General features: G+C 36.1%; 1 protein-coding gene across 2 annotated transcripts in view; it reads left to right on the top strand.

Annotated features, from left to right (window-relative positions):
- The window catches only part of CCDC148 (coiled-coil domain containing 148), a 182,288-nt gene that overhangs the window by 773 nt on the left and 162,070 nt on the right, over positions 1-19,445 (top strand). Inside the window, exons 2-5 of one of the 2 annotated variants that reach the window (XM_047085875.1) lie at positions 474-595; positions 8,559-8,662; positions 17,647-17,729; positions 18,211-18,362. In XM_047085875.1, coding sequence (XP_046941831.1) covers positions 474-595; positions 8,559-8,662; positions 17,647-17,729; positions 18,211-18,362 — 461 coding nt within the window. Of the gene's footprint in view, positions 1-473; positions 596-8,558; positions 8,663-17,646; positions 17,730-18,210; positions 18,363-19,445 lie in introns of those variants that run through there. The other variant, XM_047085876.1, reaches the window with a different exon arrangement.

Raw genomic sequence — 19,445 nt, forward strand, 5'->3', positions numbered from 1 at the left:
AGAAAGGGAGACACAGAATCCAAAGCAGGCTCCAGGATCTGAGCTGTCAGCATAGAGCCTGACGCAGGGCTTGAACTCATGAACCGTGAGATCATGACCTGAGCCAAAATCAGACAGATGCTTAACCTACTGAGCCACCCAGGTGCCCTGACGCCTAAAACTTTTTAAATAAAAAGAATGGTCATACTTTGTATCTCGGCATTATAATTTTCTAAAATTCTCAATATATTTACTTAAATGGAAATATTCCCTTTATGTTCTTTTAAAAGTAATTTTATGCAAGAAATATACTGGTGATATTTTTAAATTTTCTAGAGATAGAGGTTCAAGTATAATATGAGTGTTGTATATTATTCTTGTTTTTGCTTAAAAATAATTAAAAATAAGACCAACATGTTACCATAACTATATTTAGACTTCCAATAATATGATACTATTTCTTTGTCATTTTCTTTTTTTTTGATGAAAAACAGACAATCTGATGTTCCATTTGAAAAATGGAATGAGAAGTACCAAGTATAAACCAGTAGACTATCAACAATTGCATGCATTGACTGAAGCAAAAAAATTAGCTTCTGCCTCTACAGAGCTAAAGGTTAGTTAGAAGTTATGCATGTGTGTATGTGTGTTTTCTAGTTTTGGAAACTGAATTTCCAGGAAGTAAAGTCATATTTATAATGTAAATGTGAAAATAAATAACATTCTGAATAGTTTTTAGAATCTTCCAACTATTACTAGTAGTGAATAGCAACTATCATTTATTGAATGCTCTTGGACAATGTGGTATATAGCTTACATGCATTCCTCATGTAATGTTCATAACAACCCTGAGATATGAATTCAACTTTACTTTTATTTGTTTATTTATTTATAAAAAGTTTATTTATTTATTTTTAAAAAGTTTATTTATTTTGAGAGAGAGAGAGAGCATGCATGTGCACATGGGAGAGGGGCAGAGACAGACAGGGAGAGAGAGAGAATCCCAAGCGGACTCCCAGCTATGAGCCCAATGCAGAGCTCGATCTAACAGACCATGAGATCATGACCTGAGCCGAAATCAAGAGTTGGTTGCTTAACCCACTCAGCTACCCAGCTGCCCCTCTACTTTTAGCTTTCAACAATTTCTAACTTGCTCTGAACAATGAAAATTGCAAATAAGGGACAGCCATGGATTATCATTTAAGGCTCTTTCTGCAACATCATACAAATATGCCCTCAGGTGCCTCTCTTTCCTACAATTTCCTTTTATGCCCTGATCTCAGGAAAGGTGAACCTGGACTAGATTTGGAAGGGGTTTAGGTGCAAGTGATTGTGCACGGTATTTTAGGACCATATATGGTTTAGGATTACTCGTGCAGTATATTTCCCTCTTGTGCAAATAATAAAGTACATTATAAACAACATTTTCATTGCTTGGTTGCATTTTTAATTATTTTTTAAAAATCTGATTTGATGGGCGCCTGGGTGGCGCAGTCGGTTAAGCGTCCGACTTCAGCCAGGTCACGATCTCGCGGTCCGTGAGTTCGAGCCCCGCGTCAGGCTCTGGTCTGATGGCTCGGAGCCTGGAGCCTGTTTCCGATTCTGTGTCTCCCTCTCTCTCTGCCCCTCCCCCGTTCATGCTCTGTCTCTCTCTGTACCAAAAATAAATAAACGTTGAAAAAAAAAATCTGATTTGGCAAAGTAACATATTAAGTAATTTACAAGTTTTTATTTTCATTTAATATTTTTGTGTTTTATTAGTTTTTGATGGCTTTTTATGGTTAATACCTTTTCTTTTTCTTTTTTTTTCAGTTTTTATTTAAATTTTAGTTCGTGGTTAATACCTTTTTTAAGATGTTTTAAAAATATTTTTATTATTTATTTTTGAGAGAGAGAGACAGAGACAGAGACAGAGCATGGGCGGGGGAGGGGCAGAGAGAGAGGGAGACTCAGAATCTAAAATAGGTTCCAGACTCTGAGCTGTCAGATTAGAGCCCAACATGGGGTCAAACCCACGAACCATGAGATCATGACTTGAGCTGAAGTTGGACGCTCAACGGACTGAGCCACCCAGGTGCCCAATATCTTTTGGGCAAATGTTATGATTCCAAAACACATTTCATACCTATTCTAAAGAAATTACCATATATCCATGAGCTATATCCCCTCAAGTAAGGGAACCTCTCAAATACGACATTATTTGTTCAGTTCAGATATAACTTTAAAATAATTTGATATTATTGATGTTATCAGGACAGTGAAAGAAATTTTATGGCAAAATCACTTATATAACTATCATCCTAATAAAACTATTTCATATTTCTGACTTATATTCTGATCCATTGTATTTATATCACATATACACTACATACATGTATAGAGACATAAACATATACATACACTTTTTATTTTCTCCCATGATAAACATAAACATGAAATCCTGTATACTTTCCCCCTAACACTTTGCCACATAATCTTTATGATATTTAATTACTCCAGTAAATAAATATTTATTATGTTGCTCAATGATACAATAATGAGCAAAATACATCCTTACCCTCATGGAATGTACTGTGTGCAGGAGAGGAGGAGGAGGAAAGTCAGTGTTTATCAAATAATAAAAACATGCTGTCTGGTGTGTACTAATAGGACTTGATCCTAGTTGAGTGGGAAGGCTTTTTTTGAGGCAATGACATTGGAAATGGGATTTCAAGGTCAATAAAAATGAAGTAAAAACAAGAGTGATGAGTACTTCAAATAGAAAAAGATTCATGCCTTATCCTGATTTTTGGATATTGGGATTGTATCCAGTTTTATGATATTGGAAATCATGCTTTGGTAATTACATATCTTCATGCAGAGACACCTTTCACATTTTAGAATCCTCTACCCCCATAGAATAAATTCCCATGATTGGCATGTTTGGGCTAAAAACTATGAATTTTATTTTTAAAAAAGTTCTTTCCCAAGGTATTGTTCTAATAAAGATACCACCACAGGCACTTCTCTACACTCTTATCAGTACTGGAATATGTACATATATATTCATATAGATACACATACATTTTAAATATTATCTATGTATCTATTTGTCCACCAATCCATGCTTCTATGCATCCATCCATCATTTACCAATTTTTTTTTTTTCTGGCTGAATGTGGAATGGTTGAATGTCAAAATCAGTGTTTGTTCAAAGTGAATTTCTCTTTGATGATAGAATCACTATCAAAGAATAAACATATTTCAAAATTTTAATTTTTAATGTGGTTTTCAAGTTTTGATATTAAGTTCAAGGGCAGTAATTTCTCAGCCCTGTCAGCTGCTAGATTGCTTCTCTGGTTACTGTGCTACATATTTGTGAGATTAAACAAATGATCACTTTCAACTGACATTTTAAATAACATCAATAACCTTGTTGTTTGTAGAATGTAATTCAGGAAGAAGCTTTTTAGTTACATATTTTCTAGGAATAACTGTACCTGGGATTTATTACTTGGCAAATCTCAAAAAATCCCTTGTCTTCAACTACTGAAAGTGGTTCACAGTGTGTAGCAATCATTTTGATAAGCTTTTTGCTTCAATTTTTAGTTTCCATAGATTCATAATGATAAGGAATTGTCCTGTTAAGGCATTTTTATAATATCTGTTGTTTTGAATTCCAGTTAGTGAGAACAAAATGTGTCCTAGATACCTCATCATTTTCGAATACTTTCTTCTTTCCTTTTACGGTTTTTATTTTTTAGTATAGCTGGATTAAGAAAGATGTATTGGGAATGTTGTTTTACATGATTTTTGGTCTTACCTCTTCATTTAACTTAGAAGATAGCAAGTTGACATTTTGCTTTTAATGGACTCTTCTAAAATGTGAACATTTTCCAAATAGGACTTTTCTTTAAAAGACTCGTGGCTTAAATGGAATTAGATAACTGGAAATGAAAAATAATTCTTAAAGTTTATTTTGTTTAATGTTTTGAATGCTAAGATATATACCAATCAGTCTACACCAACTAGGATTGTGATAATAATGTCATCTCTATTATTCTTTCTTGTATTGGTATTTACATTTTTGTAAAATATGCATTGGCTCAAGAAGAATACTTCTTCCTAATGTTACATGGTTAACACATTCTCTCAATATTTGTATTAAATATCAGTTTACTTCCTACTTCTTTTACTAATTAAATGTGTTTTTTCCTTACACATGAGATTAGCAGCTTTAACAATCATTGTTAATTATTACAGCACTATACTCTGGCAATATTAAATGTAAACATACTTAAATTGAATGATAGAATGTTAACATTTAGAGCACATAAGGAGGTTTTTGCTTCAAGTTATATCTAGAATACTTAGTTATATTTGAAAATAAATTAACAATTTCTTTTTTTAAATTTTTTAATGTTTATTTATTTTTGAGAGAGAGAGAGAGAGAGAGACAGAGCAGGAGCAGGGGAGGGGTAGAGAGAGAGGGAGACACAGAATCTGAAGCAGGCTCCCGGCTCTGAGCTGTCAGCACAGAGCCCGACGCAGGGCTCAAATTCACGAACCATGGACGCTTAACTGACTGAGCCACCCAGGCACCCCAACAATAATTTCTTGTAATAATTATTGTTAATTAACAGTAAATTCAGAAGACCTGCCTGGTTTCTGTTACTGGTATTATACTGATCAGATGTGATAGTCCCTATAAAATCCCTGTCGTTGATCATGCACAAATTTTGGGCTGCCAGATAACACACTGATATGGACATTGAGTGATCTAGCTTTCACAGGCTGAGATTGAGTCTGAAGCCAAATAGTAGAGTTGGCCTGGAAACAGAGACCAATTTTAGGTACATTGTGTGTTAACTATTCATTTCTAGTTTAGGTAAGTATAGAAGGGATCTTTATTATTATTTTTATTTGAATTGCTTTGCTTAGCAAGAATGAATATTTCTTCTTGTTCAACTAAGTATCTATCTACTAAATTTTTAAAAGAACATTATGAGAAATTGTGATCATATGCAAAATTAGAGTGAATGATATCATTATCTCTATGTAATTTATCTAGCTTCAACTATAATCAACTCTTGCCTATTGTTTTCTCTATACTCCCTACCATAACTTTCCCCTGTGCCAGGTTATTTTGAAACAAATCTCAGGCATCATAACATTTAACCACAATTATTTCAGTATGTATCTCTAAAAGATTAGGGCTACAAAACACCACCCCAAACCCTAAAATACCATTATCATTAAAATATTAATAATTTCTTAATTTCAAATATCCAGTGTTAAATTTCCCTGATTGTCTTCAATTTTTTTCTTAAAGTTTGTTTAAATCAGCATCTAAGTAAGATCCATATATTATAATTGGTTTTTATTTTTTAGATATCCTCCTCTATCCTCCTGTGTTTTTGTAATTTATTTTTTGAAGAAATTGTATTTCTTACAGTCTGGATTTTGCTGATTACATCCTGGTGGTGTCATTTAACATGTGTTTCTGTCTCTTGTATTTCCAGTAAATTGGTGGTTATATCTGGAAACTTGATCAAATTCAGGTTCAATTTATTTTGGCAGGAACACTTATTGATGGAATTTTTGTGCTACATTCTTTTTCTATCACAAATAGTGCTTCAGTGAATAGTTTTGTTCATTTATCTTCTTACATAGTTTTACCAATATAGTTCTCAGATTGATTTCTATGAATAAGGTTAGGTCTAGGTCAAAGGGCAAATCCGTAAAAATTTTGCCCCACCTCCAGATTCCCTTCTGTGGGGGGCTGCATCATTTTGCATTTCCACTAGCAACATAGGAAAGAGCATGTTTCCCTATGGCCTCACAGAGTGTTTTGTGAAACATCTGAGGTTTTGTTAACCTGCTAGATGAGAAATTTCATTTCAGTGTAGTTGGGTTTTCTCTTTTTATTTTGTTAATAGCTCTTTATACATTTAACTGTTCTTTTATCTTTATTGAGATATAACTCACATATACTAAAGTGTACATACCTCACCTATAATAAAGTGCACAACTCTTAAGTGTACACCTTGATGAATTTTGATAAATGTATACACATATGTAACCAACACTTCAGTTGCCCACTAGCTATTGTTGCATATATCTAAAGATAGGTCATCTGACCCAAAGGGCTATCATGGTATCTCAAGGTGCCTACCTAGAGTCTTATTATTATCTTGGATCATCACAATAAATCACATAGGAAACCTCTAGTTTCAGATTCCTTGATGAATTTATTATTTTTGCTATTTTTAATTCATCAACATTCCATATAAGTCATCATCCACCTTAAATATTGATTTCGTATGGCTTATTGCTCAGCAAAATGAATTGGAATCTCCTAGAAATCTATTGATAGAGATCCAACTTTAAATCTTTTTGTTCTTTTAAGACTTTATTTTTCTTCACTTTTGGCCTGAGGATAGAAGTGGAGTCAATGAGTGAACTTACAAAAAAATCAAGATGTTCTTTAAAATATTGGAAGTGTCTAGTGAAAAATAGTAGCTTTATTTTGACTTTTATAGTCTACTTAATTGGTCTTTCTCTGGGCTCAAAGACAGCATTGATTTTTTTAAGCCATAAAAACGTGTCCACATCTTTCACCAATGTGTTTTAATTTTTTTGTACGACATGGACCAAATATGTCAAAGAAATCTAATTTTAAAAGTTGTGTCTGCTGCAACAAACTTTAGAGGCTGTAGGTGGCAAACAGTTGCAATGAGTTTTAAGCATTCTTAAAGCAAACACTAGAGCATCAGATTTTAGAAACATTATGTACTTTTATGTTTTCAGTAGGTATAATGAGGATTGCTGAATGTTTTTCTGCAGTGTCCTGTTCCTATTTAAATATACTTTTCTCCTAAATTTCATAATTTTAGCCCTCTTAAGACCCCCTGAGGAAAAGATATGACTTTGACTCCATGTTTTTGTTTTCTAACACCCCTAATTTTGAATCAGTAACCAGAACAGTGGAAGGATAAACTCAAGGTTGAAGTAATCAGTGAATGACAGCTAGAAATAGCATGCATTCTGAAGAGTCTTTTTAGGATTTGTCTTCTGAAGTTTTTATATCTTCAGCATTGAAGATGTATCTGTTAAGGCTTTCAGGATACTAAGTATTCTAGTAGCAGAGAAAATATAAAATATGCATGTTTCATCAAATTTTTGATTTGAGAATAGCACTTTCATAGACATTTAGAAGTACTAATATGGAATACGTGAATTCACCGTACACGTAAGTATCAGTCAGCATCCAACCAGGAAACAGACACTGAAGACTAAGAGAGGACAGGTCTTTAATACAGGAAATTGTTACACAGGTGTAGAGCTGAGAAGGCAAACAGGATACCATGAAGCAATGTAGAGGTTAACAACAGAAGGCGCTCCCATGCCTAGGTCAGAGGGATATTAGACAAAGCAAGGCTGTATGTACCACATTCCATCTGCTGAATTTACCCAGAAATTGTTGGAACTGTATTAGAACTGTCAAGAAAAGTCAGAGCAATGGAGAAGATGCAGATGCTTCTGGAGATCATTGTGATACTAGAGAAGGCAGGCGGAGTAATCCTTTGGCTTCTCCTTTCCCCCCTCCCTTCAGGATCCTTCTACTAGTGTCTCCCTTGGCTGAACCCGGCTTCAAATCAGCTAGTCGGGCTGCCTGGGAAACACAGGCTGCTCTGTGATATGGAGCAGATCAGGGAGATGGCCAACAATGGACATTAAGGCAAACAGATCCAGGCCTGATACAATTTGTCAACAAACTCCAAAGTACTAATTATGTGCTACATTTTTGAAAAGCCATACAATCTGGGGAAATTTTAAATTTAGTCAAAAATGTGGGTTTCAATGCTACACGAGTTTTCAGTATTTCTTTGTCAACTTCTGTACCTTCAAATAAATACTTGCCTAAATTTTTAAAAGTATTTTACTAACATTTAAAAAACTTTATTTATGAAGGCATGGAGTTGAAAGATTAAAATTACATGTTCAAGGTCCTATTTCTAGTAGGTGCTGAAGCTGAGACAAAAGCCAGGCCTCCTAACAACTTATCCAATGACTTTTCCCCATCCTATGCTGAAGGATCATGTAAAAGCCAATGTGAACACTAAGGTTCTATGTGATTCTGACATTTATGAGCTTTAGGATCTTGGCCACGTTTTTTAACCTCTCTGAACTTCAGTCCTCATGTGTCAGTGGGAATAGTGATGCCCATAGTGCCTGGCAGGGAAGATGTATCAAAAAGATGAGAAAATATATGGAAAGCTACTGAAAAATTTTCTGAGACTACATGAATTAAGGTGTTATTTGTTGTATGTATGGAAAATATAATTACCTATCTTTTCATAGATACTTTAAAAACAATTTTTAAATTGGCCAGTATTCCAAACCAGTTTCTCTTTCACCTCCCTGGTTTTTGTTTAATGAATTATTTATTTTAAGGTGGACTCTGTATCAGAAGTTGCACTAATAGGACTGAACAGAGATAAATATGTAACTTAGAAATTACAAATTAAACAATTTCATTGTGGAAAACACATTCAGAAAACATTGGAATTGCTCCTCTTTTGTTCCTCTAAATCTAGATCCGAAAAGCAGTGCAGACTTCAAAAGCATCTAAAGAGCAGACACTAATAAAACAACACAAGCAAGTGTGGTGGCAGGAACACCAAAGGCTAAATGACGTCAGGTAAGAATCGAGGGAAATCTCTATAAGAACATTTAAGACTTGCTAAGAGTTGTACTTACTTAGACGTTCTATAACGTTCCATGTTAATGAAGCCATTAAACTAAAAATACAAAGTTATGCTTTGTGAGTCAAATTAAAATTCTTTCATTTCCTCAATTTAATTTGGAATCCAGCAAATATGTTAATATGGCTTTTGCTTTGCTTTGGAAGAAAAGATAATCTTCTATATCTGCTGATCACTTAACTCTTCTACACTCCCTTTCATACTTGTAATTACTCATTTTACTCTTAACATATTGAATTATAATGTCTTATTTACATGTTTGCTTTCCCTATGAAGTGGCAAACAAGGGCAAACATACCATCAGCTTCATCTTTTCCTTGTAGGATTTGGAGATCTTTGACTGCTTTCAATGAATGAATGAATGAATGAATGAACTCAGAGATTCAAGTTGTTGACTGATTTCTAGATGTAACTGCATTATGACTAAGTCAATGTGCATTTTTGACTTTTGTCATTATTTCCAGCTCTCATTTCAAGGTGAAGTAACAAAATAATGATTCTATACTTGTTCTTAATTGTAATCTTTGAAAAATAAATTTCTTTTCAAAGGGCAGGGCAAAAGGAGAAGGCAGATGTGTTTTCCCTCCGTTTGAGGCAATATACTAGTTTTAAGGTATACTTTAAAAATGTATATTTTAATCAGATATTGTATATCACAATAGATTATTTTTGTAGTTTACTCAAATTCAAATTTCTAAAGGTCATTAACTTTACTTTTTTTTTTACCTGTTAGAAATATTAATTAGAATAGAACTGAATTGGCAAATGGTTTTTGAGCAAATTGACATTTTTAGCCCTATCAAGTCTTTCAATTCACCATTTATTTTAGTCTATTTAGTGTCTTTCAATAGATATAGAGATCTTGCATATCTTTTATAGGTTTATTTCTAAATACTTTATTTTTACGCTATTGTAAAAAGATATTTATTTATTTATTTATTTAGTTAGTTAGTTAGTTAGTTAGTTAGTTAGTTAACATCCAAGTTAGTTAACATACAGTGCAACAATGATTTCAGGAGTAGATTCCTTAATGCCCCTTATTCATTTAGCCCATCTCCCCTCCCACAACCCTTCCAGTAACCCTCTGTTTGTTCTCCATATTTAAGAGTCTCTTATGTTTTGTTTACCCCCTGTTTTTATATTATTTTTGCTTCCCTTCTCTTGTATTCATCTGTTTTGATCTTAAATGCCTCATATGATTGAAGTCATATGATCTTTGTCTTTCTCTGACTGACTAATTTCGCTTAGCATAATACCCTTCAGTTCCATCCACATAGTTGCAAATGGCAAGATTTCATTCTTTTTGATTGCTGAGTAATACTCCATTGTGTATATATACCACATCTTCTTTATCCATTCATCCATCAATGGACATTTGGGCTCTTTCCATACTTTGGCTATTGTCAATAGTACTGCTATAAACATTGGGGTACATGTGGCCCTTTGAAACAGCACACCTGTATGCCTTGGATAAATACTAGTGCAATTGCTGGGTCATAGGGTAGTTCTATTTTTAATTTTTTGAGGAACCTCCATATTGTTTTCCAAAGTGGCTTCACCAATTTGCATTCCCACCAGCAGTGCAAAAGAGATCCTCTTTCTCCTCATCCTCACCAACATCTGTTGTTGCCTGAGTTGTTAATGTTAGCCATTCTGACAGGTGTAAGGTGGTATCTCATTGTAGTTTTGACTTGTATTTCCCTGATGATGAGTCATGTTGAGCATTTTTTCATGTGTAGGTTGGCCATCTGGATGTCTTCTTCGGAGAAGTGTCTATTCATGTCTTTTGCCCATTTCTTCCCTGGATTATTTGTTTTTTGGGTGTTGAGTTTGATAAGTTCTTTATAGATTTTGGATACTAACCCTTTATCTGATATGTGATTTGCCAATATCTTCTCCCATTCTGTCGGTAGCCTTTTAGTTTTGGTGATTGTTTCCTTTGCTGTGCAGAAGCTTTTTATTTTGATGAGGTCTCAATAGTTCATTTTTGCTTTTGTTTCCCTTGCCTCCAGAGACGTGTTGAGTAAGAAGTTTCTATGGCCGAGGTCAAAGAGGTTTTTCCTGCTTCTCCTAGAGGATTTTGATGGCTTCCTGTCTTATGTTTAGGTCTTTCACCCATTTTGAGTTTATTTTTGTGTATGGTGTAAGAAAGTGGTCCAGGTTCATTCTTCTGCATGTTGCTGTCCAGTTTTCCCAGCACCACTTGCTGAAGAGACTGTCTTTATTCCACTGGATATTCTTTCCTGCTTTGCCAAAGATTAGTTGGCCATATGTTTGTGGGTCCATTTCTGGGTTCTCTATTCTGTTCCATTGAACTGAGAGTCTGCTCTTGTGCCAGTACTATACTGTCTTGATAATTACAGCTTTGTTATACAGCTTAGAGTCCGGGAGTGTGATGCCAACAGCTTTGGTTTTATTTTTCAAGCTTGCTTTGGCTATTTGGGGTCTTTTCTGGTTCCATACAAATTTTAGGATTGTTTGTTGTAGCTCTGTGAAGAATGCTGTTGTTATTTTGATAGGGATTGCATTGAATATGTAGATTGCTTTGGGTAGTATTGATATTTTAACAGTGTTTGCTCTTCCAATCCAGGAACATGGAATACTTTTTTTCATTTTTTTCAATTTCTTTCATAAGCTTTCTATAGTTTTCAGTGTATAGTTTTTTCACCTCTTTGTTTAGGTTGATTCCTAGCTATTTTATGGCTTTTGGTGCAATTGTAAATGGGATCGATTCCTTGATTTCTCTTTCTGTTGCTTCATTGTTGGTGTATGAGAATGCAGCCAATTTCTGTGCATTGGTTTTATATACTGCAACTTTGCTGAATTCATGGATCAGTTCTAGCAGTTTTTTGGTGGAATCTTTGGGTTTTCCATATAGAATATCATGTCATCTGCAAAGAGTGAAATTTGACTACTTCCTGGCTGATTTGGATGCCTTTTATTCCTTTGTGTTGTCTAATTGCTGAGGCTAAGACTTCCAATACTATGTTGAATAACAGTGGCAAGAGTGGACATCCCCCCTGTCTTGTTCCTGACCTTAGGGGGAAAGCTCTCAGTTTTTCCCCATTGAGGATGATATTAGCAGTGGATCTTTTATATAGGGCTTTTATGATTTTGAGGTATGATCCTTCTATCCCTACTTTCTTGAGGGTTGTTATCAAGAAAGGATGCTGTATTTTGTCAAATGCTTTCTCTGCATCTATTGAGAGGATCATGTAGTTCTTGTCGTTTCTTTTATTGATGTGATGTATAACATGGATTGTTTTGTGGATATTGAACCAGCCCTGCATCCTAGGCATAAATCCCACTTGGTCATGGTGAATAATTTTTTTTAATGTATTGTTGGATCTGGTTGGCTAGTATCTTGTTGAGGATTTTTGCATCCATGTTCATCAGGAAAATTGGGCTATGCTTCCTTTTTAGTAGGGTCTTTGTCTGGTTTTGGAATCAAGATAATGCTGGCTTCATGGAAAGAGTTTGGAAGTTTTCTTTCCATTTCTATTTTTTGGAACAGTTTCAAGAGAATAGGTGTTAACTTTTCTCTAAATGTTTGGTAGAATTCCCCTGTAAAGCAATCTGGCCCTGGACTCTTGTTGTTTGGGAGATTTTTGATTACTAATTCAATTTCTTTACTGGCTATAGATCTGTTCAAATTTTTTATTTCTTCCTGTTTCAGTTTTGGTAGTTTACATGTTTCTAGGAATTTTTCCATTTCTTCCAGATTGCCCATTTTATTGGCGTATAATTGCTCCTAACATTCTCTTATTATTGTTTGTATTTCTGCAGTGTTGATTGTGATCTCTCCTCTTTCATTCTTTTTCTTTTTAATGTTTATTTATTTTTGAGAGAGAGACAGAGTGCAAGTCAAGGAGGGGCAGGTAGAGAAGGAGACACAGAATCTGAAGGAGGCTCCAGGCTTTAGCTGTCAGCACAGAAGCTGATGTGGGACTCGAACCCACGAACTGTGAGATCATGACCTGAGCTGAAGTCAGACACAACCCACTGAGCCACCCAGGCGCCCCTCTCCTCTTTCTTTCTTGATTTTATATATTTGGGTCCTTGCCTTTTTCTTTTTGATCAAACTGGCTAGGGGTTTATCAATTTTGTTAATTCTTTCAGAGAACCAGCTCCTGGTTTCATTGATCTGTTCTACTGTTTTTTTGGTTTCAATAGCACTGATTTATGCTCTAATCTTTATTATTTCCTGTCTTCTGCTGGTTTTGGGTTTTATTTGATTTTCTTTTTCCAGCTCATTGAGATGTAAGGTTAAGTTGTATTTCTGAGAACTTTCTTCCTTCTTTAGGAAGGCCTGGATTACTATATACTTCCCTCTTATGACCACCTTTTCTGTGACAGTTTTTATTTTATTTTATTTTTTTAATTTTTAGTTTTTTAATGTGAAATTTATTGTCAAATTGGTTTTCTTACAACACCCAGTGTTCATCCCAACAGGTGCCCTTCTCAATGCCCATCACCCACCCTCCCACCCCCCATCAACCATCAGTTTATTCTCAGTTTTTTTTTTATTTAAAAAAAATGTTTATTTTTGAGAGAGACAGAGGCAGAATGTGAGTGGGTTAGGAGCAGACAGAGAGGGAGACACAGAATCCGAAGTGGGCTCCAGGCTCCGAGCTGTCAGCACAGAGCCTGATGCAGGGCTTGAACTCATGAGCTGTGAGATCATGACCTGAGCCAAAGTTGGATGCTCAACCGACTGAGCCACCCAGGCGCCCCAGTTTATTCTCAGTTTTTAAGAGTCCCTTATGGTTTGGCTCCCTCCCTCTCAAATTTTTTTCCCTTCCCCTCCCCCATGGTCTTCTGTTAAGATTCTCAGGATCCACCTAAGAGTAAAACATATGGTATCTATCTTTCTCTGTATGACTTATTTCACTTAGCATAACACTCTCCAGTTCCATCCACGTTGCTACAAAAGGCCACATTTCATTCTTTCTCATTGCCAAGTATATTCCATTGTGTCTATAAACCACAATTTCTTTATCCATTCATCAGTTGATGGACATTTAGGCTCTTTCCATAATTTGGCTACTGTTCATAAGTGCTGCTATGAACATTGGGGTACAAGTGCCCCTATGCATCAGCACTCCTGTATCCCTTGGGTAAATTCCTAGAAGTGCTATTGCTGGGTCATAAGGTAGTTGTATTTTTAATTTTTTGAGGAACCTCCACGTTGTTTTGCAGAGTGGCTGCACCAATTTGCATTCCCACCAACAGTGCAAGAGGGTTCCCATTTCTCCACATCCTCTCCTGCATCTATAGTCTCCTGATTTGTTCATTGTAGCCATTCTAACTGGCATGAGGTGGTATCTCAGTGTGGTTTTGATTTGTATTTCCCTGATGAGGAATGACATTGAGTATGTTTTCATGTGCCTATTGGCCATCTGGATGTCTTCTTTAGAGAGACAGTTTTTATTTTAAACTTTATTTATTTTGAGAGAGACAGAGAGCACACGCATGAGCTAGGGAGGGGCAGAGAGAGGGAGAATCTCAATCAGGCTCCGCATGGTCAGCATGGAGCTTGATGTGGGGTTTGAACTCAAAAACCCATGAGATCCCAACCTGAGCAAGAATCGAAAGTCAGATGCTTAACTTACTGAACCGCCCAAGCAGCCCTATAATTTTTATTTTAACAAGAATTGTTGAATCATAAAATTTGCAGGGTTTATTTGTACACCTTACTACTTTCATTACACAGGGATGTTTTATAACCAAATCTCTGTTAGGAATACATATAGTCTTTTGCTCACGCTTTTAGTTTTATTACATTTTTTAAATATCACCTTTTTACAGAGGATATCATGAGGTTTTACCAACAACAATTAAATGTTGTCTGTAACTGCATCTTTAAAGATAAAATTAACACCAGCATTCACACTGTATGACTCAGAGCATCAGAGAACTCTCTAAGCCCAGCTCCTGAGTTCATTCTCTAGCCATTGGTTCTGTGACTCCCTTTGTTGCCTCTGTGGTTTGCTCACTTGGGATAGACTCTTTCAACTGAGAAGTGGATGCAATAGCTGATTCTAAGGAACCAACCTTTCTGACCTGCTGATTTTCTGCAGGTCTCCTGGCTATTAATTCCATTATTGGAACTTTAACGTATTCTCTTGCTCTGCCTTTCGTGATCCACGTCCCTTTGCTAATTGTTTGCTTAAATGGCTTCTGACTACCATTCTTGGACCTGTAGTTTGCTTGTTCTACCAAAACTGGTAATTAAGTGGCTAGCCTAGTCATCTCAGGAAGCTCTGGGGATGTTTGATGTTCTGAGGAGACAGATTCTACATCTATAACTTTGGCACCCTCCTGGAAGGATGAGGACCTATATGACAGTGGACTCCTGAGAGTTCAAGAACACCCTTCACCAGGCTGGTTTACCTTACAGGTGGTTACATTGCAACTAGGCAGATCTAGGAAGTAGATTAACATATCATCTAGGCAAATGGTCACACAAGAACTCAAGAGGCCTTTTTTTGTAGTACCATCATATTTATTGGAAACAGAGGATAGCCCATACAGCATTGGGGGTACTTAAATTGGCATACATGGGCACAGAAAGTTGCCTTATATTTGTTCCCTCTTCAGATGGGGAGGAGGTTGTAATCTGCACAGAGTTCCAACTTGAAGAACCTGGGGGCCTAGTCTAGCATGTCATTGATGAACAGGGCAGGGTTCTCTTCTCCAGAGTTACCATTTTTAATGCTCTTGAGTTGCACCACAATCTTTATATTTCCTAAATCATATCCTGCAAAACAAATATTCTGCAAGTTACTCCATGGAGAATAATGAATTTCATGTTCCTATAAATTAGAAAAGACATTTCCTACCGTTTTTGTATAACCTCGTTGTATTTTAGCATAATCAAGTTTTTGAGAAATCCTTCACTGTAGAAACATATCTGATTTTATTTACTATTTCCCATCCCCCTCCCTCCCCATGGCATCTCATTGACATTACTGTTTTATAGAACACAATTCAGGAAATGTTAGCCTTCATTCACAAGCTAGTTTCAGATTGTCATAGTTCTAGAAGGCATAAAAAATGCTTTTGGATTTTGTTGGGCCATCAGGACAATCATCAAAAAGGGCTGGTCTTGGCAGATGGGTAAGGTTGTTAATCTAGGAAGCTAGGATGGAACTTACCAGAATTATTACATGCAAGTAGCAGGTTGGTCTCCTGTGTGAACAAAACCACTTCTCCTGTTGGCTTATATGTTTTACTATGACTTTCTGGATGCTGAAATATAGGTAGGAGAGCTAGAAGGTTGATAAGTACTATGTTTTTGTTTATACAAATCCACTATGAAATAATTTCTGGTTTTAGAGCTTAGGTTTTGCACCCATTCTCCATGTAACAGTTTCAAATGTAATCTTAAAAATACTTCTGGCAAAAACTACATAAAGAGTAGACAGCGAAGTGTCATCTACAATAGCACCCCCCCCTTATACATGCAAATAAAGTCTCTGTCCCATGTAAATGAGTTGGTTTAGAAGATGATGCCACATATATAAAATAGAATACCATGCAGCCATTAAAATAAAGGATAATTATGAGAATTATTTAGAAATATCTTAAATGTTATTGAAAAACCCCATTATAAGATGATGAATATTACCATTAATTACCAATTAATTCATAATTATAGTTATTTAACATACATATGCCTGTGGACAAGGGCTAGAAACTTATATGCAAACATAAAAATAATAATTGTAATCAAGTGTTATAATTGTTGATAATTTCTTATTTTATACCATTTCCAATATTATATTTTAACAATCACAACAAATCAAAACTCTTTTCTATGATTTCGTTAAATCTGCCGTAAGCAAGGGATAGACTACAATGTTTTCAGATGTCCAGTTTCAGCTGGTTATGGTTGTACTCTAAAAATGAGTATATTGAAATAAAATAAAAATCATTAAGATTTATTGCTTTTATTAGTCTATAAAAACAAAACATACCTTTACTCTCATTTCTCTAGTTCAGGACCTCATCATCTCTTAACTTTTGGAATAACTACCTTGTTGGTCCAGGTTAACCTGATCCTCTCCTTTTCATTTTCTGTTTTTATTTGACTACCCCTCCTTCCAACTCATCCTCATTTGAATCTTTCTTTCTTCTTCTTCTTTTTTTTTTTTAATGCTCATTCATTTTCTGAGAGAGAGACTGAGCACAAGTTGGGGAGGGGCAGAGAGGGAGACACAGAATCTAAAGCAGGCTCCAGGTCTGAGCTGTCAGCACAGAGCCCCATGTGGGGCTTGAACCCATGAGTCATGAGACCATGACCTGAGCTAAAGTCGGAGGCTTAACCTACTGAGCCACCCAGGTTCCCCTGCCTAGGAATCTTTCTGAAACACAGATCTGCTGGGCAGGTGAGATCATCTTAATATCCCTCAGTGGCTTCCTAGTGCCCTAAGCTCTTTCCACAGGAAACATTGCCAGGATGTGCCAGGCACTTGCCTTTGCTCACGCTGTTACTTCTAACTGAAGTGTTCATCTGTGCTTCTTTCTGTGTCAGTGTCTGGCAAGTGTCCAATCCATATTAGGAATTTAGTATATGGTCTGAATACATGAATAGGTGAATGGGACCACATTAGATTAAATTTCTAAGGGCGCCTGGGTGGCTCAGTCGGTTAAACGTCCGACTTCGGCTCAGGTCATGATCTCACGGTCCATGAGTTTGAGCCCCGTGTCAGGCTCTGTGCTGACAGCTTACAGCCTGGAACCTGCTTTAGATTCTGTGTCTCTCTCTGACCCTCCCCTGTTCATGCTCTGTCTCTTTCTGTCTCAAAAATAAATAAACATTAAAAAAATAGATTAAATTTCTATTTTTAGATATTTTTAAACCCATGTATGTTTATGATTATTTTTAAAAAGCTGATAGAGATAATGTCTATTTCAGGTATAAAATGGAATCTGAAATAAAATCCTTTCTCAATGAAGAGAACATTGGAAATGAATGGCTTACTGACCTTACAAATTTTGGTGAGGTTTTTTTTTTGTTTGTTTTTATCCTATATTTAAAGGGGAGTTTTGTTTTGAAGATGAAAGTGGGCCACTCACTTTATGTTTTCTTACTGTTAACTGCCAGTTTTTTTTTTTTTTTCTAAAGGAATCTAAAGCTAAATCTGCACTCTTAATGTCCTGTTCTTGAAGAAATTTAAAATAGTAATATATTACCTTGGGGCGCCTGGGGGCTTAGTTGATTAAGTTGCTGAATCTTGGTTTAGGTTCAGGCTATGATCACGCACACACCATTTGTGAGTTTGAACCCCTTGTCAGCTCTGCTCTGACAGTGCAGAGCCTGCTTGGGAGTTTTTCTCTCTCCTTTCCCTCTGCTCCTCCTCAGCTTTTGCATGTGTGCGTGTGCACACACACACACACACACACACACATACTCAAAGTAAATAAATAAACTTAAAAAAATAATAAAGTGTTACCTGGATTTAATTTTGTTTCTCCATAGAACAAGAGTTATCAGAACAATGGTGCGTGTATCTTAAAAATGTGATAAATCCTATTCAGCAGTTGAGAGCAGATCTGAAATACAGACAGCATCACATTTCCAAGCATTCATACTCACATACTGAGTTTAACTCAGTGAAAGTACTGGAAGAGGTCAGTATATTACCTTTACTTTTAACAATGTAATACCTCATTTTTATCCCGACTAGAACAGTTTGACATAAGAAACAAACATGTGTCTTGTATTTAAATAGAAGGTATAGCAAATTCTGTCTCTTCAATATCTTAAACATACCCCTGAATCTATCCAAGCATGCTTATTTCTCACCTGAAAAGTTATGATGGCCTCATGACTAGTCTCCCTGCACTCATTCTTGCCCCCCATTACAATGCCTTTTGGGATTCTACCTTCAGTGCAGTGGGGTCCAGTCATCCCCCTGGTAGATCCCTGCAGAGCTCCTGCTGGCCCACAATTCCTCCCTGTACATCCAGCCCCCTTTTTCAACCTCATCTCCTACCTGGCACTTCCCCCTTTCTCCTAGACTTTGTCACACTGAGGCTGGCCTCCTGTCTGTTCCTCATACATACCAGACTCCTCATCTCAAGGCCTTTGCATCGTCTGTTTTCTCTGTCCCACTGATGGCACTTTTTGTCACTTAGGTCTTAGTTTAAATGTTCTCTCCTCTGAGAAGCCTTTCCTGATCACCCATAGGAGAGAAGCTACAGTCATTTTCTATTATCTCACACTGTTTTTTAATTTTTTTAAAGTTTATATATTTTTGAGAGAGAGAAAGAAAGAGAGAAAGAGAACAGGGGAGGGGCAGAAAGAGAAGGAGACACAGAATCTGAAGCAGGCTCCAGGCTCTGAGCTGTCAGCACAGAGCCTGACGTGAGGATTGAACTCCTGAGCTGTGAGATCATAACCTGAGTCGAAGCCACTTAACCAACTGAGACCCAGGAGTCCCTACCTCACCCTGTTTTTACATCACCTACCTCCTTTTGATAATTTTCTTATCTATTTTTTTATGAGTGTACTGACTGCCTCCCCTGACTAGACCGTAAGCTCCATGGTCATAGTTGCACTAGATATAAACTTTTAGGTGATTTTTCTTACTATTTTTCAGTTATTCTGTAGTGTTGTTATATTGATTTCATAAATAATATATTTAAAATAATTTAAAAAATTTAATGTTTTATTTTTATTTTTGAGAGAGAGAGAGAGAGTGAGTGAGCGAG

Source organism: Lynx rufus, unplaced genomic scaffold, assembly GCF_022079265.1.
Source record: "Lynx rufus isolate CCGP_SWC_20201006 ecotype Redwood Valley unplaced genomic scaffold, mLynRuf1.p SCAF_2, whole genome shotgun sequence".
NCBI classification, from domain to species: domain Eukaryota; kingdom Metazoa; phylum Chordata; class Mammalia; order Carnivora; family Felidae; genus Lynx; species Lynx rufus.